The 27398-nt window shown below is 43.3% G+C and overlaps 1 protein-coding gene across 3 annotated transcripts in view; it reads right to left on the bottom strand.

Annotated features, from left to right (window-relative positions):
* runx1 (RUNX family transcription factor 1) overlaps positions 1–26806 on the bottom strand; it is a 198215-nt gene extending 171409 nt beyond the window's left edge. For all 3 annotated transcript variants that reach the window (XM_069888817.1, XM_069888819.1, XM_069888818.1), the window contains exons 1-2: positions 26659–26806; positions 26378–26479 (exon numbers count right to left, since the gene is read on the bottom strand). In XM_069888817.1, the coding sequence (XP_069744918.1) occupies positions 26378–26435 (58 nt within the window). In that variant the 5' untranslated portion in view covers positions 26436–26479; positions 26659–26806. The remainder of the gene's footprint in view (positions 1–26377; positions 26480–26658) is intronic.
* Positions 26807–27398: the final 592 nt, after the last annotated feature.

Genomic DNA, 27398 nt, shown 5'->3' with positions numbered 1-27398 from the left:
TTTTTCTTTTAACATCTTTAACTTGAGTAAGAGGAGTGTATCTCGATTTGTAATGGCTGAACGATTAACCCCGGCAGAATGTCATCATGAATCAGCAAATCCATACTTGCCTCTATATAGTAACAATGAGGGGTTCACATCCAATCCCAGCATCTTCAGCTGAAACTCGGTGCTGATGTACGAGTGTGGTGGGTTTTCCCTATGCTGTTAAACCTGCCCTGAAGAATATTTACACACTTTTTCTCAGTTCTGCTTGTGGGACTTTGCACAGTGCAAGGTTTCAATGTTTCTTGATTACAACAATGACTTCAAAAGTACTTACTTGGGTGTAAGGTACCTTGGAATACTGTGATATGCAAACCCTTCTCTTTCCTTTTACAGTTAGTTACTGACACATATTTTTTAAAAAATTCATAAACTTTCAACAAAATAACTGGAGGAAATGAGTTGACCGATGTTATCCTTCTGTGACTTGGTGAACTTTGGACAATTTGGAAAGTATTAATGATGAATAAATGTGCCATCTCTTTGACCTTCTTATTAGAAAATAAAAGACCATGCAATTTATGAATGCAAAGTTCTCACCTCTCATCGTGAAATGGACAGCCATATCTGGAGTCCACACACCCACAAGTACATTTGAAAATCCAGCTTCATGCTCCACTACACACATATTGTTTGTGCCTTTCTCCAGCACCATTTCTGGAACCATAGATAACTGCAGCACACAGGCTTTTCGGCCCATCTAGTCTGTGCTGAACAACTATTCAGCCTGGTCCCAATGACCTGCCTCGGACCATAGCCCTCCATACCCCTCCCATCCATGTACCTATCCAAATTTTTCTTAAATGCCAAAACTGAGCTTGGGAAATAAAGCTCTGAAGATAATTCTATTATTTACGAACTATTCTAACTGTAAAAACTCTGAAAATATGCTTATTTTCTGAATTAATTTATGCATAACTTCAAAAACTTTGAATTGAAGTGATGTTTTGTATGTGCAGATTATAATCACTTGAAAATATCTTGAACTGAGCATAAAAATAAAACTTTGTTTTAGAAAAGTGGGTGATGCAATGTTTTACTTGTTTCACAGAAATCTTCAATTTAAGAATGGAAGAAATAAGAGCACGAGTTGGCCATCATTGAGCCCACTCCATGATGGCTGATCTGGCCTTGGACTCCGCTCCACTGACATGCCTGTTCCCCATTTTCCCATTTCTTTGGCTCTTTGCCATTGCTGGACTTGAGAGATCCCCCAGCACTGATGTCTGGGAGTTGGGGGAAATGGGGAACAGGCATGTCGGTGGAGATCCCCCAGCACTGATGTCTGGGAGTTGGGGGAAATGGGGAACAGGCATGTCGGTGGAGATCCCCCAGCACTGATGTCTGGGAGTTGGGGGAAATGGGGAACAGGCATGTCGGTGGAGATCCCCCAGCACTGATGTCTGGGAGTTGGGGAAAATAGACATCATGGTGATGGTTAAATCAGTGGGGTTTGCCCATGACCACAAAATCCAGTTTGTTGCTGTTTCAAATAGCTGACTACTGTGCTTTTACATTTGGTGAGACAGCTCAACCCCACTTGTGAACAATCATCTCCATTGAGAAGTCAAGTTTTGATTCTTTTTTGGTTCATAATTGCTTATTAACTGGAAAGAAAGAACAACCATTGTACTTGAAGGAAAGTTTCAGAAATGCATTAAACAAGATTGCTGTCAGACAGCCGTTACTCTTTCTGCATGTAGCTTAATTTGCACAGTGCTCTGTTAGCCAAAGCTGGGTGAAAATTGCAGTTGTTCAGCAGAATATGTGGCTTTTCACTTTTGCCACGGTTAAAAGTCTGAATGTCACCGCAATGGGGCATTACATTCACTGATTTATAGCCCCGGTCCATCTCAAGTAGGCATGGCTTCTCTGGGTAATCCAACATGCTGACTATTTGATGCCAGTACAACAAGTCTCAAAGCCTGCTTTGGAATAAAATTTACATGACGTCAGGGAAATCTTGAATTAACATTAGAATACTGTTGTCTTTGCAGCCTTCCAATTGGGTGGAATAACTGAAACTGTTGCATAACTGTTGTAAAAGGAGGTATAATCTGCCAAGCGTGTCTCAGTGGAACCAAAACTTTGCCCTGACTTCCAGATTAGTTTTCAATACACCCTTCCTCTGGAGGTAGGGCTTTCACCCTGGATTACCCATGACCCTCCACATCTAATTTTCCTCATTCAACAGACCACGATTGAACCATGAGATTAATTAATTCCCATTCCAGATGGGCAAGCCTGAAAGCTCAGTCAAACATTGCCTTCACCTGGTCTCCACAAACAACAAGGCTTTGGATCGAGTGATGATGAGGGAACTCTATGAGATATTGGTTCTGCTACCACAATGGAGTTCCAAACCCAAGTGTAGCAACCTACTTGCACCTTGGCTGAAATCTTTGGAGGAACTGGGCAAGGAGGGGGAAGAATGGAATCTTTCTGTTCTTTGAGTCATGGTCCTATTAGATCAACTATAGCAGTTTACTGTTTGTCGCAGAGCCACTACCTTCTAAAAGGTGTTGCTAGGAAAGGGACAACCCTTCACATCTCAGTCTGTGGTTAATGTGGAGACGGAAATTCTGCAACAGTTGCTCGATCTCTTATCAGTTTGACACAGGTTTGTGGTTTTTATTGTTGCTGCAGGCCTCTTCAGCCACCAGTCCTTGCACCAAATTCTGGACTCCTCTCCTGCTAACGGCCTCCCTGTCAGTTTGTAAAAGAGTGTTCAGTTTGGCTGGACATGTCACCTACCACCTTTGGCATAAATTGTTACAGTTTTAATGCAAAACATGAGCAATGAAGGAACATTCTGTTTCACATCTTAATTTTAGTGGAGATAATTTTACTGGTAGGAATGTTTTCCTGAACCCTTTGGATTCCATGTCCCTGTTATCGGGGACGGCCAACTAGCACATACACTCTACTCAGTGTCCCAGTTTTCAGAGACTTGCAATCAGAGCATATACTCCATTTCCCAGGGCTGGTTTTATACCCAACCACCACTCATACTGTAATTTACTCATAGACCCCGGTCCAGGTTAAAAATAGCCAGAGTCCAAAGGGTTAATAAATAGCTTTCAAAAAACGCAACGTCATTTCTGAGTGATGGTTCAATGCAGTAGTACCAATAAGTAAGGGGTAAGTTTTCAACAAAATTAGAGGTTAATGATACAAAACACATAACAGAGCAGAAATTGCAGGGAAATGGTTTGCAGACTCCCTGGAGGAGGAGGAAGACAGTTGAAGTTTCCATACGATAGCTCTGACATTGGCTTCTTCATCTCTCTGGGTAGATGCGGAAAAAATATGTTGGTACTGCCGGAACTGCTGCAATGGCAGCGCTGGTGCAGGCGCGGGGAGCGGAGACATAGTTCTCCCTCACGGGGTCCAACCACCCTCTCCTACTTCCGACAGCCTGTTAGAGGAGATGCCGACTTTATTTAAAATCCTGCGACCGCGGGGATGGTGGCGCCTGTGGGGGTTTTTTTTTTCTAATTTCTGCTATATTACATGAAAATAAATAGTATCTGGAAATCTGGAACTGGGTTGGCGATCACATTTTATTTATATTTCAGATTTCAAGCATCTGCAGTCATGTGTACGGTTAGCCCCAGAATCAAACGGTGTAATAGATTTGGTCAGAAATGGGCTAATGTTTACAAAAGATTGGAGCTGAAGGGTTGGGAAGGAGTTTCTAAAGGGAAGGAAGATTTGCAGGATTGACAATAGCCAATATGTAAATAATGCCAGGTTGAGAAGAAGCAAAGTAACAACAGGGTGGAACTCTTTGCGATGTTAATCCTCAGCACATCCTAGAAAGCTAAGAAATGGGGTTCAAGCTCTGGGCAGAGACAGAAACCTACAGAGATGGCATTTTGGACTGTACCAAAAAAGAAAAATCACAATAATGTCCAATAGCTCTATTATGTAGAGGAGGGCATTGGTGATTAAAATATCTTCAATAGCCATACTCCAAGGTGGCGGTGCACATGTTTGGCAGTGGCCATGAGGGGGTTGCAGACTCTGGGGGAGCACCAGACTGGCACAGGGCACCAGTAACAGGGAGAACACCCCTCCCCCCGTTGAAAAGGAGAAGCAGAGGGGACAGCCCCAAAGGATTGCGACCACGGTGGCGGATCAGTGAGGGGACCTGCGGCTTGAAGGACACACGCAGGCGGTGTGACCTGTTGGCGACATGCGGATGAGGAACCCACACAAAGCTCCTGGCTACCTGAGGTGAAATGACTCATGCCAGGCTGCGGGCTGCTGGAGACTGGCTCGTGACAATCAGGTATCGGAACCGGGATTCGAGAGGATGCTGAGGGTAAGAAGGGCCCCGGGGCACTGAAGGCTTCCTCGTTGTGTTGGAGGTTTGGATCTGGACTCAGGTTGCTGATGGTTTGAACTGAATTGGAGTCTTGTACGGCTGCAGAGGTCGCGGGTGTGCTGGAGGTGAATCCACAGGACACTCTGACTCTGAGCGGACTCTCTTTTGCTTAGCTTTCTCTGAAATAAAGGGATGCCGGGCAATGCTAATGGCAAATCTTTGTCTTATTGCAGACTGAAGGCAATTTTGCATAATATTACACAACAATATATAGCACCTGATCCTTATCTCTACAACTTCTTTCAGGTGCAGGACCTTAACCTCCATTTTTTGCCTTTCTGAAGCTTCAGTTGCCCCACAATGTCTGGCTTTGCTTCATCAGGACACCCATATCCTCAGTCACCTAGAGTTGTGGAATTCACAAAGTCAATGCTTCTGGACATTCAATATATTAATTGAATGCAAGTTATTGTAGTTTTAAGTCTTTTTAAACCAGATTGAACAATTGCTTGCAAAACATCCCATAAAAATGATTTTGATATTATGGCTTTTTAAGATGAGGACATTTATAGTTGTTAATTTTAGGGCCTTGCAACAAAGTTCACAATCATAATCCCAAATACAAGTTATGTTTTTGCACATGTACTAATTGATAAAATATAAAAGTCAACCACCCTATTTTTGGCCCTTGGCCATTCACCCATCTGAGCTCCCGACACTCCAACCGTGGTCTCTTGCCTTGGCCTCTGCTGCCCATCCGCCGGGCTCCGACTTGGACTTTCACCTAGGCTCCAGCCATTCGCCCATCCGAGCTCCCAACGTCCCCACGGTGGACTCTCACCATCCAAGTTCCTGACGCACCAACTGTGGACTTTCGACTGGGCCCCGGCTGCCAGCCCATCCGAGCTCCTGATTCTCAAATGTCGACTTAGTCCCAGCCACCCACTTGCCCATCTGAGATCACGACACCAGACAGCAGATTCACACCTAGGCCCTGGCCGGCTACCCATCTGAACTCCTGATAACCTGAGCATGGATTTACCCACCCACCTGCCCTTCCGAGCGCTCAAAGCCTTGACTGTGGACTTACCACCAGTTGCAACCACACTCCTATTGAACCTCCCGATGACTCGACTGTGGACTCTAGCATAGGCCCCAGCTGCCTATCCATCCAAGCTCCCAATGCCCTGAACGCAGACTTGCCACCCAGTCCTAGTTGCTCATCCAACCTCCCGACGCCTCGATCAATGCAGGTATTTACCATCATAAAAAGTAATATGCATATAATAGTCGACCCCCTACATTTTACTCTAAAAATTGGTCCACAAAATTTGACTATTACACGCATATGTACGGTAAGACTATTCACAATCAGGTTTGTTCACTGGTTCCAGAATGCTCTGAGAGATCTCTAAGTCACACAAGTGAGCAGTTTATTTTTAAACAGGGTATGTTGCTACATGAATGAAGATTAATGACAGTGAGATATGAAGCTACAGATGTATCTGAAGGAGAATAGCAACCAGTCCCAAGAATTTGGTCCTCACTCCTGTAGGCCATTACGGTTTTGACAAACCACAATTTCTCATCCTCTAATCCGCATTCCGACCCAGTGCACTCTTGTTTATTTCTTCTGGTTGTTTTCATTGACTCGGCCACCAGTCTATCTTGTAGCATGTATCAGCCTATCAGATGAGGTAGGAATGAGTTTAACCCTGTGCACCCGAAAGAAATTCATCAACATGGCAGCTCAAATTGTTGGTAATACTTATCTAATGACCCTGATCTCTTCCAGTCAGTAAAGAGACTTGCTGAAAAGCAGCTGGATCTTTCTTTTAATAAGGAGATCGTGATAAATGTTAAGATCTGACTTTACTTTAACCAGTATACAAAAAAGTTGGAGAAACTCAGCAGGACATAGAGCATCCATAGAAAAAGAAAATAGTGATGTTTTGGGCCTGAGTCCTTATTCGGGCATGCTGAAAATTAGGTAGATGCCTTAATGAAATGGTAGGGGCAGGGAAGGGGAAGGACTGGGAGAAGGGGAGTAACACAGGCTAACAGGTAAGAGGGGGATACAGAAGGGAGATATTGGATCAGGCGATTGTGGCCCACACCATCCTGGAATCTTTTTCAACGGCAATAAATCTGGTTTATACCTAAAAAATATAGGGATTCATTGAAACCATCATCTTACAGACCCGTATCATTACTGAATTTGAACTATAAGATTATTGCCAAAGCTTTGGCAAATAGATTGGCGAAGTATTTGCCAAAATTAACTAATGTGGACCAAGCAGGCTTTGTGCAAAAGAGACCATCTGCAGATAATGTCAGCAGATGGCTCAGCATAATTCAACTGGCACCAATAAGAGATGATTTTAGGGTCCCTGTGGCTCTTGATGTGGAAAAAGCCTTGACAGACTGGAATGGGATTTTCTATTTAAGGTGCTAGAAACATTTGGGTGAGGGCAAACCTTTATAAATTGGATTAAAGCTCTATATTCTGAGCCTAAAGCCAAAGTGATAACTAAAGGGAAAATTTCCCATTATCCAGATCCAGTAGACATGGTTATCATTATCTCCAGCTCTCTTTACCCTCATAGAGCCATTAGCAGATCTATCTGATGAGATCAAGACATAAAAAGGATTAAGGGTCAATCAAGAAAGACACAAGATTAATTTATTTGCTGATGACGTACTGATATATCTGACAGTCAGCAAACTCATTACAAAAACTGCAATCTAAACTGGAGGATTATGGGATAGTTTCAGGTTACAAAGTCAATTGAGATAAAAAGCAAAATTATGCCGCTTACAGGAGGGAATTATAATCAAATTCAGAATTTAAGTGGCTGCTAAATGGTAGAAAATATTTAGGATAAAGGTGCATAGTAACTTATGGAATTTATACAAGGGTTGAACCATCTTTCCTTGCTTAAGAGAATTGGGGAAGACTTTGGTAAATGGATGACTCTCCCAATAACTCTTGTTGGCAGAGTCAATTGTGTAAAAGTGAATGCATTGCCAAGAATCCAATATCTCTTCCAGACATTTCCAATTCCATTACCTTAGAAGATTTTTCAAGACTTAACCAAAAATGTCATGAAATTCCTCTGAAGGATAAGACACCTAGAATATCTATTGATAAATTATCATGGGATTATGAGATGGGAGGGGTGAAGCTCCCAGACTTCAAGAAATATTATTTAGCAGCCCAAATGAAGCTCGTCACCTCCCTCTTTGATGGAGGGGACAAGCCTATTTGTGCAAAAATAAAGCTGTACAAGGTTGAAGAGAGGATAGCCGAAGATTTTATATATAAATGAAATTCAAAATTAATTTCAGGTGTAAAGCTCCCTTATTAAAACATAATTAATATTTGGAATAAAATAAATGATCAAATCAGAGCTGGTGGTGGGGGGGGGAGGGCTATCTCCTAAAAAGCCTCGAGCTAAAAATAATTCCTTTAACAATGGCAATAAAATCCTGGACACCTGGTCCCAAAAAGAGATCAGGTGCAATGAGGATTGTTATCAGCAGGAGAAATTAATGTCATTTGATCAATTATAAATCAAATATGGTGTAACTAATAATACAATCTTCTGCTTTTTTCAATTAAAATCTTATTTAAGGACAAATTGGGCCCAATCATGACCTTACCGCAGGGCAGTGGAGAAGAGACTGGTTCAAAAGGGGATGACAAAGGAATTTATTTCATAAGCTTATTTCCTACTTCAAATAGGTACCTGAAAACAGGGGTTGCATAAATCTAGACAAAGACAGGAGACAGATTTGGGTTGACGATAAAAGCTGTCCGACTTGTGTCAGGCCAGCATGACCAATACTATTAACGTTTAAATTGGCGCAATACAATTTTTTGCACCAACTCTACCTTATGCCACAAAAAATTGCACAAATTAAAATCAGAAATATCAGATCAATGTTTTAGATGAGGCAAAGAAACAAGTACCTTTTTGTATTCAACCGGTTCCAAGGTGAGGCCTTTCTGGGAAGATTTGAGAAATCTTCAAGAACAAATTACTAAGATTTGATTTATACAGATACCAGAATTGTTTATATTGGAAAATATGGCAGATACAAGACCTAAAATTAAGGTGTTGAAACACCAATTAGAATTTGTAAAGATCGCATTGGCAAAGATTGCATTGGCGGTGGCCAGGAAGTGTACAGCTGTGACCCGGAAATCTGATTCCCATCTAGATATGACGCATTGGAAGGCGAGGAATACAAGCATATATTCCCCTGGAGAAAATCACCTATAACCTTTGGAAAAAATACAATGTTTTTCTAAAAGTCTGGAGTCCATATCTTCAACATGTAGGTGTAGATTCTTAATGATGCCCTCCCCTGCCCTCAACTGCCTGCATCCGGGATTCTGGGTAAATCAGGATATTTGCCCCTTGGCAGGAGATTGATGAATCCAATGTAACCTTTTTTCTTTCTCTTCTTTCCTCTCCAATTCTATTGACTATTTCTCTCCTTTTTTTCCCCTGGGTGGATGGGACTTGGGAGGGTTGGGAGTTGTTCTTTTATTCTTACTCAAATTCAACATTGAATGGTGAGATTATGTTTCCTTTATGTAACTGATGAATTTCACGTTGATTTGAAAATATAAATAAAATAATCCAAAAAATGAAGCTGAGAGGGCAGAGGGGTAAGAAGGGTAGCTATCTGATGGGAGAAGGAAGGGAAGGGAGTGGGGAGCTGAAGGAAAAGAGGCAGGAATGTGGGGAAGAGAAAGACGAGTAGAGGGCATTAACAGAAATTGGAGAAATCAATATTGATGCCATCAGGTTGGAGTCTGCCTCCCAATTCAGGAGACAATAGTGAGTTTCTTGCTTGGAACTATAATTCTTACTGCATCCAACTTGACACGCAGATGATAATGCCCGATACAACCACAATGTTACTTGAAAAACATTCTGAAATCATTGCCTGGCTCCTCAGTGCACAGAGGCAAGGTTTGTAATTTTTACCCTATATTTAATCTGGATGTTCTTCTTCAATGTCAGAATGGGTTCAAAACTTTTTTTTTGCACATTCAACAACAGCTCTCGATTGTGGAATTTCCAATGTTGTAAAATTCTCCAAAACTTCATCATAAAATATTTCATTGGAAAAGGTGATGAAAAGAATGGTCAAAGTGCAATGTTTTAAGGGGAAGACAGATGAAGATGTGAGAGTCTTCAACAGTTTGGGCTTCCAAGTGTCTACTGGCCCAGGCACCATTAGTAGAACTAACATCATTGGGGTGGTTGGAGCTGAAGGAAAGCAGAGTTCTTATGGATTGAGGCTAAAGAGGCTACAGAGATATTCACAACCTTTATCATTTGGGAAAGAACAGGGGAAAGAAGCTTCCATCAGAACCCATCATATCAGTCTTTACAATGGAGAATGGCATTGAAATTATTCGGGGGGGGGGACAGCCAGATAATCACATAGCATAGAAACAGACCTGTCAGCCCAGAGTCAGTGTCAACCATCAAGTATCTCTTAATGCCCATTGCTTTTTATTCTCCACACATTTCTATCCAGATTCTACTGCTCACCTACACCCAAGAGGAAACTTACTGTTGACTGATTAACCTACCAACCTGTGCCTTTGGAATGTGAGAGGATACCAGGGCTTCCGCAGGATCCCCACGTGGTCAGGGTGAGAATGCGTGAACTCCATATAGTCAGGTTAAACCTGTTCACTGGAGTCCTGAGGTAGCAGTCCTACCAGTTTGGTTAGAATTGCACATGCGTTTGACCATGCAGTGAAGATATTACATTCAGCATGGAGTCTCCCCAAGGGAATCAGAAGAAATTAGGAATGTCTTTCATATCTTTTTCCTATTTGAGCATTCACAACAAAGCTACCAATGCATTTGTGAGAAGAGACACCTTTGACCAGTGTGTATCCAATATCTGCTCCTCAATCAACATCACGGAAAGCAAATGAGATGTGGATGGTTGTTGGCTCTTCCTGTTGATGCTTTACCACCCCCATTTCATTGTCAATTATGGCTCAACTGACAGCTTCTTTTGCTTTGCTATTTGAATGCCATTGTTCTCTCCAAGGAGTACTAAAAAATTATCTTGAGTGAAATGCAGTGTGATTGAAGTAAAACAACACTGGAGAAACTCAGCAGGTCAAACAGTGTTCTTTATACAGGAAAGATAAAGATACATAAGAGTTTTACAGGCCTGAGCCCTTCATTAAGGTATGAGCTGAATGTAGGCAGTTCTTTCAACTGAAAATGCAAATTGCACATAGTATCCATTTCTGAAATTTCAAATAAAATTATATTTCCAAGCTATGATACGACAAACCTAGCATTACTACATTGTGTGTTTAGCACAAGCACCTGCAATTAATATTTTACCCCATTATTTGGTTATTATCACATTGGACACATAGGATCTCTGAATGCATTCATGAACTGCTGTTTCCCACGTTCCTCCAGTGACCATTCCACAAGACAACTTCATTGGGACATGACGAGGCCATGAAATGCTTGAGATCAGAGAGAATACAACAGTACAGCATAGGAGCAGGTCCTTTAGCTATATCTGCACTGGACATAATCCTTGTACATGATCCATTCCGTGCATACTCAAGTATGCCATTATTGTGCAAGTGAAATCATCTCTGGGGTGTGCAGTTTTATTTAAATTGTTCTTTATTCATGAATACATCACTGGATGTTTCCAAAACAGGACAATGTATGGTCTTTAAAACACAGGTATTCTTATCAATTCCCATGACTTAGAACATGCTGCCACAGTACAGGCCCTTTGGCTCACGATGTTGAGCTGACTCTACAATTTAAACCTTCATGACCTCACACCCATAACCCTCTATTTTTCTTTCATCCATGTGGCTTTCTGAGTCTTCTAAATGTCCCAGCATCTACCGCCACCCCTGGCAATGCATTCCAGGCACCCACTAAAAAAACACCCCTGACGTCTCCCCTAAACTTTCCTGCATTCATCCTCTGGTGTTTGATAGTCTCACCCTGGAAAAAAGGTGCTGGCTGTCCACCCTAACTATGCCTTTCATAATTTTGTAGACCTTTATTAAGTCACCACTCATCCTTCTCAGATACTATTTATTGTAATAGAACAGAAAAGTGATATTATATAAAATTGCCTTTAGTCTGCCAAAGAGAAAAGGCCTTGCTCTGTTAACCTTACCTCATAAGGCACATTGTCCAATTCAGGCAATATCTTGGTAAATCTCCTCGGCACCTTCTCCATAGCTTTCTAATCCTTCCAGCAATGAGGTGACCTGAACGGAGCATAAGTGTTGTCCAACCAGAGTTTTATTGAGCTGGAACTTTATCCCCTGACTGAAGTCCAGAAACCATAAGCTTTCTTAACTACCCTATCCACCTGCATGGCAACCTTGAGAGATCTCTGGATTTGGACCCCAAGCTCCGTCTGTTCTTCCACTCAAGAATCTTGCCTTCAAGTTTGACCTTCCAAAATGCATCACTTACCACTTCTCTGGATTGAACTCCATCTGCCACTTTTCTGTACAACTGTCCATATCTTGTATCCTAAAATAAACTTCTACACTGCCAACAACACCTCCCACCTTTGTGTCATCTGAAAATTGCTTGACCATCCATCTACTTCTTTGTCCAGGTCATTTATTTGATGCTCTTGTGCATTAGAGCTCAGCATGGTGTCGTTCGCAATGGGAAGTCATTTTCTGCTGGAGTTCATAGCAAATGACTGCCCACCAAATTCTTCAGCCTTTGGAAAACTGGGTGAGCTGCAAATTGCAAGAGGCTGATTTCCACACTCCCTTTATTTAATTTCTCATGAACCAATTCTTTTGCATTAATGGAAAATCGTATCCCTTCCAACTAATAATCAGAGCAAATATAGCCAAAGTCTACATCTCATGTGCGTGTCTCTGTCTCTAGTCAAAGTCGACATTCCAGGATACCCGCAGTATATTTTGCACTCTTCATTTTGATCCAAATTCCAGCATCTGCAATTTCTTGTATCTCTATCTCCATTGCAACATTTGTGGACACAGCTCAAGCTTTTATCTTACCCTGTCTAGGCTTTGACAGGACAAACCCTAGTAATTCTTCTCAATTGTGAAAACTTTGTCTCGGCACTTGCTGATTTGGATCCGGGCCTGGTGAACAGCCACCTGTGCAAGGTACTACTGCACCTGACCATTGTGTCCTTAAGGGAGATGTAATTGGAGAGGAAAATGGATTAAGGACAATTAGTTTCTTCTAAAGAAATGGGAGTCTATAAATCTAATTTCGTCGAAGGCCAACAAAACTAAATAGTCTCTTTCACGATATCACTTCTGAGCTTCTTTAAAGAATAGTCTTTTGACACTTGCAACTACAATCAGTGTTTGGTGCTGGGTGTGAGCAGCTGCAAGGAACAGCTTGTGACACTCGGCTGGAATGGAAGCATGCCCAGGAAATGGAGAAGTATGGGCCATTATGCAATATCATCCAGCCAGCAAGCTGCACGAAACCCGACTCCTTGCAAAGGACAAAGGAATTTTTATTCACAGGATTCATCGGTAGGGAACATTAAAAGGAAGGTGTTTTAGTAGATGGTGTAAAAGGCAATACAGGAGCATAACCACAGAGACAGGGCTTAGTGTTAAGTAGTTGGCACCTTTTTTTAAGAGAGTAGCCGAGGTAAGTTTTCAAGCTTTTTGAAACGGGATCTAATTGTACTACTTTGAATAAATATCTGGTAATAGTTTAAGGTAGTGGATGAGTGAGGGTATTCTGTGGCTGAGAGATCCACACATGCGGTGGGATGCTGGCGACTCTAGGCGAGGAACCCATGAGGCTGGGGGTGCCATCAGGAGACTCCCGCCGGGCAGCGGACTGCTGGACACTGGCTCGAAACTGGCTGATACTAGGTATCGAAACCAGGATGCGAAGGGATGCGGAAGGCACTGAGGGGTTCCTGACCACGTCGGAGGTTTGGACCACGTCGGAGGTTCGGATGTGGAGCTCAGGCTGACAATGGGTTGGACTGGACTCTGTGTGGCTGTGAAAGCACTGGAGAGAAAGCTACGGATCCTCGATGACGCTGGGGGGGACTCTCCTTTGCTTCTCTTTCTCTGACTGTAAGAGGTGCTTCAGGCAATTTCTGCTGATGGCAAATCTGTCTGCCTTACAGCAGGAAAGAGTAATTTTATGTAATATGACTGTTTTATTACTATGACAATAAATTGAATCTTGAATTTTGAAGAAGCTTCATGAAGGTTTGGTGGTAACTGTTGGTAAACAGTTGCTGAATACTCAATACATTTGTATCGTGTTCCTCTATTAGCTCAATACTGGTGCAGATGTTTACTTTTAATGGATTCATCCCCCACTACAGCAGCAGACAAAGGAAGACCATTCTGTGCAACAGGCTCATGTCCTGTTATAGCACCAATTACCTTGCAGGCTCAGATGGCCACAGACTAAAGCTGGATACTGAACAATAAGAATAATGCCCATTCCTCAGTTGGGTTTAATATGGATTTTAAAAGATGATTTTTTTCATCGTAAATAAAAACACATGAATATTGGAAACACAATGTACAACAGTCAAAAGGAAGGTCAGAACCAGAAACCTGCCAGTTCCCTCCACAGAGGCCACTTGCCATATTGTGGGCTCCTTGCCTTTACAAAAGTTGAAGGCCTTCAGCAAATGTGCAGTCTTCCAGATGGAAGTAAAGGAAGTCTTGATATCCATACATTTTCATTGACCTTCCCAATTCTTGGCAACTTTGGGGCAGTGAGGAGAGGAGCTGGTAGTATTTCTGCCTGCGATCCAGGTTCTGTCCTGACTCCAAGAGTGTATTATTTGAACTTTCTTATTATGACATGGCCAGGGCTCACACACAAGCACCAGGACTTGGCCTGGCTTGCGGTTGAGAGGAGCCCTCCTAGTCAGATCCTTTCTCTATAACCGGAACATCACCAGCCACGCACATTGTCCTTGAGATGACCGCGGTGGAGTGGAGACTGTTGTCCATCGCTTTATGGGATGCAGCTTCGCAAAGAGTGCGTGGAGGAGGATACAAGGGTCATTGTCACTGGTCAGCCCCGGCAGCAGCGAGACAGCTCTCTTTAATCTACGGGCTGTCTCTGGGGATGCACACAGAGCCCAGAACTGCTGGAAGACCATCTACTTGGTGAAAGACACCCAAAACCTGTTGGCCTTTCTTCGCATGGAGATAGTGGTGAGGGATGCTACACAAGTGCCCTGTGGGAAAGACCACATTCTAGAGTCCTCCCATTATAGGGGATTGAACAGCTGAGACCAAGGGAAAGTCCCTCAAACAACAGAGGGGGAAGAAGTAAAACACGCAAGTCTGCAGACCCCATTGTTTAACTAAAAACACAATGCTGGAGAAACTCAGCAGGTTAAACAGAGTCTTTTAGATAGCAAAGATAAAAATATATAACTGACATTTCAGGCTTGTGCCGGGGGTTGGGGGGGTGGGGGGGGAGGGGGAGGGGGGTGGAAGAAGTGACAAGGCACCACAGGGGTGCTAATGGCATATTTAGAGAACAAATGTAACAATCTACATTGATAAAAATTTTTAGATATGATTCTCTCTGGATTATCACCTTGTCGTGGTGGAGAAGCTTCTGTGGCCCTGAGAGCGATGCCGTGTGGAGCTCTGCTCCTGGTAGTAAGGTCGAGGGTGAGGCCCCTGACAAAGAATAATCCAATCAAGTCCTCAACAATGGAACAGGCGGACGAAGTTACTCTGAACTCAACGGCCGTGAAGGCAGACGAAGGCTGCAACAAATCCATTAGCTTCACCCATGGCTTTCATTGCCATTGGAATTAGTTGGTTGATCTGTGAAGTATCGTGTGCTTCTGGGAGTGCAACATCAAGTACACGTTAAACAAATACGCGCACAGGTGTCTTCGCTCAGTGGGCAACTTTCCAAGATTGGACTCACAAGGAACTTGAGAGCTCATAGGAATGAAGACCATCATTCTCGACCTCGAGGAATAGCTAATTATTTTTTGTAAATAATTTATTGTGAATAAAGTCTATTTTTCAATAAAAAACATTCTATGACCTTGAGTTTCCTCCAGGTGCAGCAACTTTGAATATCTCAATGATGTATGGGGGGGGGGGGAATGGGCCACTGCAAGTTGCTCTGGGTGTGGATGTAGATGAGTGGTAGAATCCGCAGTGCGGGGATGTGGGGAGAATAAAATGGGACTTGTGTCGGATTAGTGTAAACTGGTGCTGACCACAATCTGCTACTCAGCGGCTCAGGCAGCATTCATGGGAAAAAAGCCAATGAGCAACATCGAGCTGAAACACTTCATCTGGAATGAGGGTAGTTAGTACGGAAAAAAAGTGTAACAAGGATAGGCCGGAAGGGGTGAGTCAGGGGCTCAGCATGGGGTTAGCCAAACAGACAGAGGTCTGCCTCCATCCGTCATAGTTCACCAACCAATTGGCTGGCCAATCTGTGCGGGCCCCCTGCCTCACCCCTCGCACCCTCTTTGTACTGCTTCTGTACCAACTTCCCTAATTCCTGATGAGTTATCATGGGGAACCCAGCACTCAGCAGGATCCTATGAAAGAATTGAGACATAAACATTCATTCATTGGCAAACAGACTGGGCTTTGACTTGACCCCCTCATCTAAATAATGGAATTGTGTATTAAAATTGAAATTTAAAAAAAGTGATGCTCCTCTCATGTAACATAACATAACATAATAATTACAGCACGGAAGCAGGCCATTAGGCCCTTCTAGTCTGCACCGAACCAAACACCCCTTTCTAGTCCCACCTCCCTGCACAATGCCCATAACCCTCCATCTTCTTCTCATCCATATACCTGTCCAACCTTTTCTTAAATAATACAATTGACTCCGCCGCCACTACTTCTCCCGGAAGATCATTCCACACGGCTACCACTCTCTGAGTAAAGAAGTTCCCCCTCATGTTACCTCTAAACCTCTGCCCCTTAATTCTTAACTCATGTCCTCTTGTTTTAATCTTTCCTCCTCTTAACGGAAATAGTCCATCCACATCCACTCTGTCTATCCCTTTCATAATCTTAAATACTTCTATCAAATCCCCTCTCAACCTTCTACGCTCCAAAGAATAAAGACCTAATCTGTCCAATCTCTCCCTATACTCTAGATGCTTAAACCCAGGTAACATTCTGGTAAACCTTCTCTGCACTCTCTCCACTCTGTTTATATCCTTCCTATAATTAGGTGACCAGAACTGCACACAGAACTCCAAATTAGGCCGCACCAACGTCTTATACAATCTCAACATCACCTCCCAACTCCTATATTCCATGCAATGATTGATAAAAGCCAGCATACTAAAAGCCTTCTTCACCACCCTATTCACGTGAGTTTCTACCTTCAGGGAACGATGTACCGTCACTCCTAAATCTTTCTGCTCTTCTGTATTCCTCAATGCTCTCCCATTTACCACATATGTTCTGTTCTGATTCTTCTTACCAAAATGAAGCACCTCACACTTATCAGCATTAAATTCCATCTGCCATTTTTCAGCCCACTTTTCTAAGCAGCCCAAATCCCTCTGCAATCCTTGAAAACCTTCTTCATTATCCACTATTCCACCTATCTTAGTATTGTCTGCATATTTACTAATCCAATTCACCACCCCATCATCTAGATCATTAATGTATATAACGAACAACAATGGGCCCAATACAGATCCTTGAGGCATACCACTGGTCACCGGCCTCCAAACTGACAGACAATTATCCACTACCACTCTCTGGCCTCTCCCTTTCAGCCAATGTTCAATCCATTTGACTAGCTTAAAATTTATACCTAAAGACTGCACCTTCCTAACTAACCTTCCATGTGGTACCTTATCGAAGGCCTTACTGAAGTCCACATAGACAACATCCACTGCGCTACCCTCATCCACATTCCTAGCCACCTCTTCAAAAAATTCAATCAGATTGGTCAAACATGACCTTCCTCCCACAAATCCATGTTGAGTGCTCCTGATCAGACCCTGTCTATCCAGATGTTTATAAGTACTATCTCTAAGAATTTTTTCCATTAATTTACCTACCACAGACGTCAAACTTACAGGCCGATAGTTGCCAGGCTTCCTCCTTGAACCCTTTTTAAATAACGGAACCACATGCGCAATGCGCCAATCCTCCGGCACTATCCCCATATCTAATGACATTTGGAAAATTACCGCCAGAGCCTCTGCTATTTCCTCCCTCACTTCTCTCAATGTCCTGGGGAAGATCCCGTCTGGTCCTGGAGACTTATCCACCTTTATATTCTTCAAAAGCCTTAAAACTACACCTTTTGTAATCTCTATATTCCCCATATTTACCCAATTTGCTTTTTTTATCTCACATCTCCCAATATCCTTCTCCTTAGTGAATACCCAAGAAAATAAACTGTTCAATATCTCCCCCATTTCTCTAGGCTCCACACACAGTTTTCTGCTCTGATTTTCTAAGGGACCAATTTTGTCTCTAGCTTTCCTCTTACCATTAACATATTTGTAGAACTCTTTTGGATTAGTTTTCACCCTGCTTGCCATAGTTTTCTCGTACCTTCTTTTAGCTTTCCTAATTCCTCTCTTAAGATTCCTCTTACATTCAATGTATCTTTCAAACATCTCCTTAACTCCATGCTTCTTATATCTAATGTACGCTTCCCTTTTTCTTCGAACCAAGTTTCCAATATTCCTTGAAAACCACGGCTCTCTCAAACCTTTTTCCCCTCCTTTTAACCTAACAGGAACATAAAGCTTTTGCACTCTCAAAATCTGATCTTTAAAAGACTTCCATCTCTCTACTACATCCTGCCCATAAAACAAATTGTCCCAGTGCACACCCTGCAAGTCCTTTCGCATCTCCTCAAATCTAGCTTTTCCCCAATCAAAAACCTCAATCCTTGGCCCTGATTTCTCTCTTTCCATAATGACATTGTAGTTTAACATCACACACTGGTGATGAATTCCTGAGCAGAAAACATCAACAATGCAGCTCTGCCACAGTTCAATGCTCGACGTTTATCTCGTACATTTTTCTCAGGTTCCAATATGACTTAGAATTCAAAACACACAGGATATGGCAGATTCTGGAATCTGATGCTAAACACAACCCTACTGGAGGAAGGAACTTGGGTTGAGTATCATCAATGCTTGATATTTCAGGCTGAAACCCGAAGGCCCAAAATATTGACCATTCTCTTTTCTTCCACTGACACTAGAGCAGATTGTGTTCGACTTTGAACTTGAACTCCCGAGGCCCACCAACAAGCCACAGTTGATGGTGAAGTAACAAAGCGATGTTAACTTTCCACCAGTATGGCAGATTAGCTGCCTTATCATAACTGACTGCTTTATCATTGATATTAACGAAAGTGAATGCCAAATAGCTTCAAAAAGACTCCCATCACCAGGTTCAGGAACAGCTGCTACCCTCCACCATCAGCCTCCTCAACAATAAACTCAATTAGGGACTCATTATTGATTTTTTAATACTCTCTGTATTGCTCAGTTTATTCATTTTCTTTATCTGCTTACATTTCTTTATTTGTTAGCATGTGTATGTTGTGTACAGTTTTTTTTGTTACAGAATTAATGGTAATTCCGCCTCGCCAGCAAGAAAAAGAATCTCAGGGTTGTGTATATACTCTGACAATAACCCGAGAACTGGCACCAAGTTTCAAAGTCTAGTTTTACTTTGAAAAAGATGAAATATCTTCTTGTGGTGCGCTGAGGTAGCAGCGAGCAAGCACAAAACTCAAAAGACTGTACAACAGACTTTATTCAGGGTAATGTTTGAACACCAGCTCATGCTTTGGTGGCTCCCTTGTGACTGGCTCAGGAGGGGCCGGCTCAGGTCTATATTCCAGTCAGCTGATTGACAGCCGGCCAGGTGGAGTCAGCCCTCAGGTGGTCTTCCTGCAGGTACAGAGATTGCCCCCTGCAGTCGGCTGGTGGTCTTATCACCACACTTCTTTCAAGTGCTGAAAGATCTGCAGCATTTTGTGCTGCACATCCACGTTTGCAGGTTTATTTCCCTCTGTGTGTAATGGAGCACACACTGCGTAATTGAAAGAGACTTGTACTGATACCACTCACATTTACATTTTGGGCAGGGATGCAAAAACCAAACTTATCACTGTGTTTGAATACTGGCCTCAGGAAGGCCTTGATCTTCCGGTTTAGAAAGGAAATGCTTTCATTGGGGTAATATTTAGAAAAACATCTGCTTCTGAATTTAAATATAGTGAACTCATTGAACACATCGTAAAATAATCCTTCATTTTCAATCCCTAATGTGAACATTTGTCTCAATCTCCTCTATCAACATCTATCCGGACTGATTGGGTTGAATTCTTTCTAATCAGGTCCTACCTTCTTAGAAGAATTCTATTTACCTTTTTCATTGCGGGGATTGTAGGGTGGAGCTTGTGATGTGAGATGGGTCGCTCTGGGTGGACTTGATGGTTGGAACAAGGGTACATTCATCTTGTGCACTGGCTTCAAAGGGCTGGGCAATCTGCCCCATTCACTGTGTTTGTTGTGCACTGGTTTATACACCAATCTTAATGTTTGAATTCCAAAACTTGGAAAAACCCATTCAAAACCATCCCTCTGAGGAGGCAGTGAGGGTGGTACGGACTGAATTTCAGGAGCGGAGGTAAATTGGCAGGAAAAAATACAAATCAAATTTCACTTGGATGGAAAGAGGTCACTAAACTCAAAGAAGAAAAATTGGCAGCGGGGGAGGGGGGAGGGGGGAGGGAGGGGGGAGGGAGGGGGAGGGAGGGGGGAGGGAGGGGGAGGGAGGGGGAGGGAGGGGGAGGGAGGGGGAGGGAGGGGGAGGGAGGGGGAGGGAGGGGGAGGGAGGGGGGGAGGGAGGGGGGGAGGGAGGGGGGGAGGGGGGGGAGGGGGAGGAGGGGAGGGGGAGGAGGGGAGGGGGAGGAGAGGGGAGGGGGAGGAGGGGAGGGGGAGGAGGGGAGGGGGAGGAGGGGAGGGGGAGGAGGGGAGGGGGAGGAGGGGAGGGGGAGGAGGGGAGGGGAGGAGGGGAGGGGGAGGAGGGGAGGGGGAGGAGGGGAGGGGGAGGAGGGGAGGGGGGAGGGGAGGGGGGAGGGGAGGGGGAGGGGAGGGGGGAGGGGAGGGGGGAGGGGAGGGAGGGGAGGGAGGGAGGGGAGGGAAGGGAGGGAGGGGAGGGAGGGGAGGGAGGGGAGGGAGGGGAGGGAGGGGAGGGAGGGGAGGGAGGGGGAGGGAGGGGGAGGGGAGGGGAGGGGAGGGGACGGGGGACGGGGGGACGGGGGGACGGGGGGACGGGGGGAAGGGGGGAAGGGGGGAAGGGGGGAAGGGGGGAAGGGGGGAAGGGGGGGAAGGGGGGGAAGGGGGGGAAGGGGGGAGGAAGGGGGGAGAAAGGAGGGGAGAAAGGAGGGGAGAAAGGAGGGGAAAGGAGGGGAAAGGAGAGAAAGGAGGGGAAAGGAGGGGAAAGGAGGGGAAAGGAGGGGAAAGGAGGGGAAAGGAGGGGAAATAGTATCGTACACTCCAATCACTACCAGTGCTTAATGCTCAGTTTTTTTCCTCCAAGGGTAGAATTAGCCTGGAACAAGTATTATGACATCTCCTGTCCACCCTCCTCTTTTAGAGCGGTCACCATTTAATTTACTGAATATTCTACTAGCAAATATTAAAATCCATTTGAATGTTGCCATGTTTCTGTTTGTGTCTGATTGCATTCCCTCTTTCTCTTTGTTCCCCAAGTTCCCTCGTCTTGTTTGCACATCTGTTTCCTCATTCCTGAACTTTCCTCAACTCCTGTTTTGTCTCTTCTCGTGTTTTGAGGAAATAACTGCAAACATTGGAAGAAAATCAGCAGAAGGTTTCATCTGACAGGGATGGAACAGAGAATAGGAAACTGCGGTGGAGCTGGAAAAAATATTCGGCATTAACTTGGTGCCTTTCACACTTGTGACATGCAAAAGGAATTTATAGGAAACAATACCCCCCCCCTACATTTTGAGGTATATTTAATGCTGTGATGTAGGAACTTCCTTGCAATATGACAACCGTTCCACGGGATTTTTCACACTCACCAACTGTTGCAGGGAATGGTGGACCTCATTTTGGCATCACATCTGAGAGATTGCACCGGCACCTCCTGAGTACTGACTTGTCTTCAATCTAGACTTTTTTTAGCAGGATTGGCCTGATTGCTTCTTCGATTCATAAAGGAATACAGCACCCTGCTGACACCATGTTATGGAAAGAGAGTGCAGGGTGCCCATTGCACAAGCTGGAACCACAAGTACCTGTTTCTGGAGTGAATCATCTTCACCACTTGTAGAAAACTTCAAGGAGTATGCTCTCTTGACTTAAATAGAGCTGTGTCTTCCTCCCTTTGGGCTAGCCACTTTCACATGGAATAATACAAGTTTGCACTTCTAAATTAGTATGATACTATTGGAAAACCATATGGTGGGAGAGAGCTAACACGTTACGCACCGTTTCTTCAATGCAGAACAGACCTTAACTGATTTTATTTGGTTAAGAGTCCATGGTTTACATTTAATTCTGGAATTAAAGCCAGTCTACATGGGTATCTGTAGTGTACCAACACAGCCAGAATGCACAGCATCCTCACATCTTGGCGATAATAAAACAGCCACAGAGCAACATCAGAAATCCCAGTTGCCATCACATTAGTTCCTTCCCCATTGGCATACCCATAACTGTAAATTGTTACTGTAAACAGGTATGGACCCAGGAAGATCAAGGAGAGGAGACACAACGCTTCCCCGTAGGGTCCTACTGCCCAGCTAGGCTGTCAGTCGCCTCCTTACAGGCTTTAAACAGCCTATTAAAGGAGCTAACAATGTTTTATTTAAATTCCTGCGACCACGGGGGGGTCTGTGCCCAAGATGGCAACGCCTGTGATTGGTAGTGGCCACCAAAGGTGGCATAGCGGACTGGTGCAGAGCACCAGTTATGGGGAGAACACCCCCCCCCCCCCCAATTGAGAAGGAAAATAAGAGGAGATGATCCTAAGGATGGAGATCATGGTGACGAGGGACTCTGCGGGCTGAAGGGCACACACAGGCGGGGAGCTGTTGCCGACTTGAGGTCCAAAGACTCACACCAGGCTGCGCCTTGTGGGAGACTGGCTCATGGGAACCGTGGGTATCAGAACCGGGATTCGAGAAGATGCTGAAGGAAAGGAGGGCTCCCAAATGGCTCTGAGCACTGAAGGCTTCCTCGTTGTGTCGGAGGTTTTGACCTAGCCTCCAGTTGCCAATGGTTTGAACTGAACTAAAGTCTTTTGTGGCTGCCAAGTCTGCAGGAGCACTGGAGGTAAATCCATGGATCGTCGGTGACTGGGAACTCTCTTTTCCTCTGACTGTAAGGGCCGCAGGCAATGATAATGGTGTATCTTTGCAGACTAAAGGCAATTTCATTAATATTACATTCCTGTTTTATTACACATCAATAATAGTATCTGATTTGAGCATCATGCTTGATCCTGGCCAAGTGGATTTAGAGGAAATTACTCTACACTCCAAAAGCTCGGCACCAAGAGAAAACTTGTACCATGTTGAATGTCAGAACACCCACTGCGAGATTCCACAATCAACACAACTTTTCAATGAAACAGCTTGAAATGCTCATCACTGATTAACAAAAATTACACGTCTTGGAAAGACTCATTTCTTCAGAGCTAATCGCACATTGTGGATGGGTTTGGTCCCTCACAGTGTGTTTAGTCATGACACTTACTGCAGGCCACACAGAGCTGCTACTTTGCCCCATCTGACACTCAGAGACAAGCCAACATCTACTGAGAAGGACATGGGTTAACATGTTCAGAAGCACACAACAATTTCAGCATAATTTTGAACAGATGAGGAATTTAAAATCTAACGGAATGAAAATGTTCATTAAATATCAAAATGTGTTCAGGCAAGGCTTCTCTTTGTAAGGCAGGTTTTTGGATACTTCCTGAACATTTGTCACTCAGGGCACACCAACGGTATTAGAATCTCACCATGGGATCTTGCTGTGCACAAAGAGGTCTTTGGCTATAAAGTGCTTTAGAATTTGTTGAGCTTGCAAACGGCGTTCCATAGATGCACATTTTTCCTGTCATTACAGCGTTTCTGGTGAACACAAGAGCTCTGTGTGTGTGTGTGTGTGTGTGTGTGTGTGTGTGTGTGTGTGTGTGTGTGTGTGTGTGTGTGTGTGTGTGTGTGTGTGTGTGTGTGTGTGTGTGTGTGTGTGTGTGTGTGTGTGTGTGTGTGAGTAAACATATTTCCTGGAGGTTAACTGTTTATTATACCAGCGTTTTTAATGTTTCTTGACTAAATATTGCAGAGATAACAGTTTTGAGAAGAATCAATTTAATCTAATTTCCTGTGCATGGGTGGTTTGCAATCTCAACATTTTTATGCCAACCTTCAGAAAAAAAATGTTAATTCACAAAATGAGAGAGTAACTGGTTTTACTAAAATTTGACTTGTGTTTGTGCCATGGAATTGTACAATCCTGGAGTAGTCTCTAAGTACATATGACCTTAAACCAGGCAGACTCCTTCAACCTAAACCTCCCCGCCTATCCTCATACCACAGACTGAAATGATTCACATTATGAAATGTCTCACTGTTAATGAACTATCTGCATGGATTCCCTTCAGAAGCGCTTGCACGTTATTTGGTCCTCTCGCGGAACAGGACGGATGCATGACAGCAGCATTTATTAAGGCCCAGGGTATAAAACGTCATCATCAGGAAAACTACTCAGGAGGAAGATTCAAGCTGATTTAATTTTGCCCTTAAAGTCAACAGTGAAATATTGCACCGAAGTTTTGAGACAATTGAAGCCTTTGATCCAGTTATGTATCAGATTCTGGGTGCAACCAGTCCCTTCTTTCTCCTCAGTTGATATTCCAGGTCACAAATTTGAAGGTGGCTAGGGCTTTCTCCTTATGGTCTTGCTCAACATTTGTCCCCAGCACCAAATTAATAAAACAGATTCTCTAACCTATCAGTTTGTGGCTCATGATGCCCCGCTGTTCATAAATCAGCTCCTGTATTACTCAACAGTGAAGCTCTTCCAAATTACTTCATTGACTGCACTAAGGAATCCAAAACTTTATTAGAAGCTTGTCGGTGAAGGTTAAACATTTGCAAGGCATTGCAAAGGTTCTGTCGGAACAGTGCAGCATTGACAAAATATTACCTGAACAATTAGGTATTTACTGAATAGAAGTAATGTTTAAGTTGTAAACTGAAAACATACATCCTCTTGGGGTGCAACATTTCATCGGAAGGTGTGACTTCAACAGTTTCCTTGTCGGAGAGCATAAGGGATAGCCTGGTGCGGTATGATAGAAAAATCCCATATCCTTTGTGGTGCACCACACTCAGTCCATGCGTCAGCATTCTTCCAGTGTTTTCTGAGAATAGAACAATTGTTTTTTTTTGCTCCTTTCTCGTTTTTATCACGATATCGTGCGACAAGAATTATGGATTTCCTTCTGAGAGAACTGCACAGCCTGATAAAGTGAAATATATGGGACAAGAAGCATTTGTTATTTCCCCACTGCCGACAATTTGGGACAATAAATTCCAGCAGTGTTTTTGCAAAAAAGGACGAGAGAGGTGCCGGAGATATTTTTAACGACTGGTCCGTGAAAAGAGCTGGGAGAGAACTGCAGCAGAAACAAATTGCCCACAGACGCGATTATTTATCTAACTTGCACGAGGCGGGGAAGCATTCTGTGTTTCTGCCTCGTATCTCGAAGCTGACCAGAGCACAGTACACAAGCCAGGGAAAAGGGGAAGCCGAACCAAAAAACAAGGTTATCACAAATACCAGCAGACTAAATCCACTGGTTTCCTTCTCAACGTTAAAGGCACACTCAATATGACTACTTCTGGCTGTCAATGCAACTTGCTCACGGTAATTATTCCTTTTTCTTCATTTATCCATCAAATGGGAAGACCAATAGTTGCTTCATGCTTTTGCTTTGCCTCATTGCGCTGGTTTAAAAATGGCGCCTTGACTAATGCCCGTAATGTCTGAACCATTCAACTGCCTGTATTCTGCAGGACTGAAGCAGGATTATTTATATATTGCTTTCATTACCTTATCAAACTCACAAAAATTTCCTCAATAAGTTTTCCTGTTGATACAGTGGGAAACAAAATGAGAAATTAAAAGGCAACCCTAGTTCAGGAAGGTCCTTCTCATTATTTGACGAATATTGTTTCCGCTAGCTGTTAACAGCACTGAGGAAGCAGTTGCTCAGTGGACCCGGGGAGTTATTAGGAAGTCTGTGCAGGGAATGTGGCCATTCAAGAGAGCTGAATGAGGCTGACAAGAATGCACCGATCCTGCAACCACCATGAGTCGATGAGACAACGTTTCTCCCTTTGCCACATAAATTCTACTGAAAGCAGTGAGATATAGATTCAGTTTAGAAAAAAAAATCTGTTTGTTTCAGGGGCTTTGCTCATGGGTCATTCATTCTGCTTTGCTAAATTATATATTTTTTTAAAAAAACAGCAAACAACTGTTAGTGACTCGAAGTGACATAAGCTTCTAAACATGTATCTTGTCCTTCTGTTTCCGAAATGGCATGGGTGACTAATTCAGTTTTCAAAACTACTTAACCAAAGACTCCAGTCTATCTTTAGCCAGCCTTAAAGAGGGCAATTCTCCTCACAAAACCCATTATGAGACGCCTCACATCATGTTTTGCAAAAATGTGGCTCTAAGCTGACTCTTTTACTTCAGCATTGCATTTTTAAACTAGAGAAAATTGGGAGCCACAAATAAATACTTATAAAAACATTTAAGTACGAGCTATGAACTCAGTACCTTGTCATCACACAACCACAAAATAACAGCATCTTTCTTGCATTTTGTTTTGGTGAACTGTTTCTCAACATTCACAGTGAATCATTTTCAAACCCGAGTGCTTACCTCTCATGAAGCACTGTTGATATGAAGGAAATGACTCAAATATGCTGTTCGAAGCCATGGTGTCCAGTGAAGCTGTCCCAATGAGTAGCGCAGGTCTCCAACCTTTTCAAAGGAAAACCAAGAAAGTTTAAGAGTGGCACTCTCCACTGCACCGTTCATCTCTGGCAATTTCCTTTTACCTTATCACATAGCTTCTGCAGCGCAGCAAACAACACGATAAGGTTGTTTTTGAGGTCTGAAATGTAAAAATAGTGGATTGGTTGTGGTTAGATGATGCTTACCACTTTACGAAATGCTTGGCACTCTGTGGTTTAAATCAGAATGAGTTGCTGTTTGCTGACCAATATCCCGGACCCAGTGTTGTGTGACTGGTCTGCACCCAACTTGTGGTTCTGTGGTTGTTTATGAGGCCCAAAGAGTTTCACACAACCTAAATTACAAATTTAACTGTTCCCCTTTGATAATTCAATCTAATTGGCTGTCGCTGATCATGTGTCCTGTGTGATGTCGCCTTTTTTTTCCCTTATTGTAGATTGTCCTTCCCTCCCCACCTGCCCTCCCCCTGGCTTAATCAGGAAATAGCAGAGGCGATGTATGCAAAACTGACTCACCACTTCTTTTTGCCTATTATGCAAATAGTATGTTATGATTTTGTACAACAGAGTCTGTGTTACTTTAAGAGCAAAAGGGTTGTGTTAATATGTCATTGAAATTTACTCCACTTTCATTTTCCTTCTGCATTCTTGAACAAAACAGATAGCTGAAATATTGGGATTCCTTTTTATATGCTGGAAATATAAAAAAGAATTTCTTCAGACAGGGTGAAACCCACAAGACATCATTATAACTTATTGTCAGCCCTGTTCAGAATAAGTTGGACACTTTCAATTTAAGGGATTTTAATGCACATACTTTTATCTTTCAATCGAAAAGGGAGTTTGGATAATTTATTTTACTTACTAAAATGCATGCCTTTAATTTCCAAATACTATTTAAAATAAAACCTAAAAAAAAAAAGCAA

The sequence above is a fragment of the Narcine bancroftii genome, chromosome 7 (assembly GCF_036971445.1).
Source record: "Narcine bancroftii isolate sNarBan1 chromosome 7, sNarBan1.hap1, whole genome shotgun sequence".
NCBI lineage: Eukaryota > Metazoa > Chordata > Chondrichthyes > Torpediniformes > Narcinidae > Narcine > Narcine bancroftii.
Note: the sequence above shows the minus strand (reverse complement) of the source record. Positions and strands in the feature narration are given on the sequence as shown.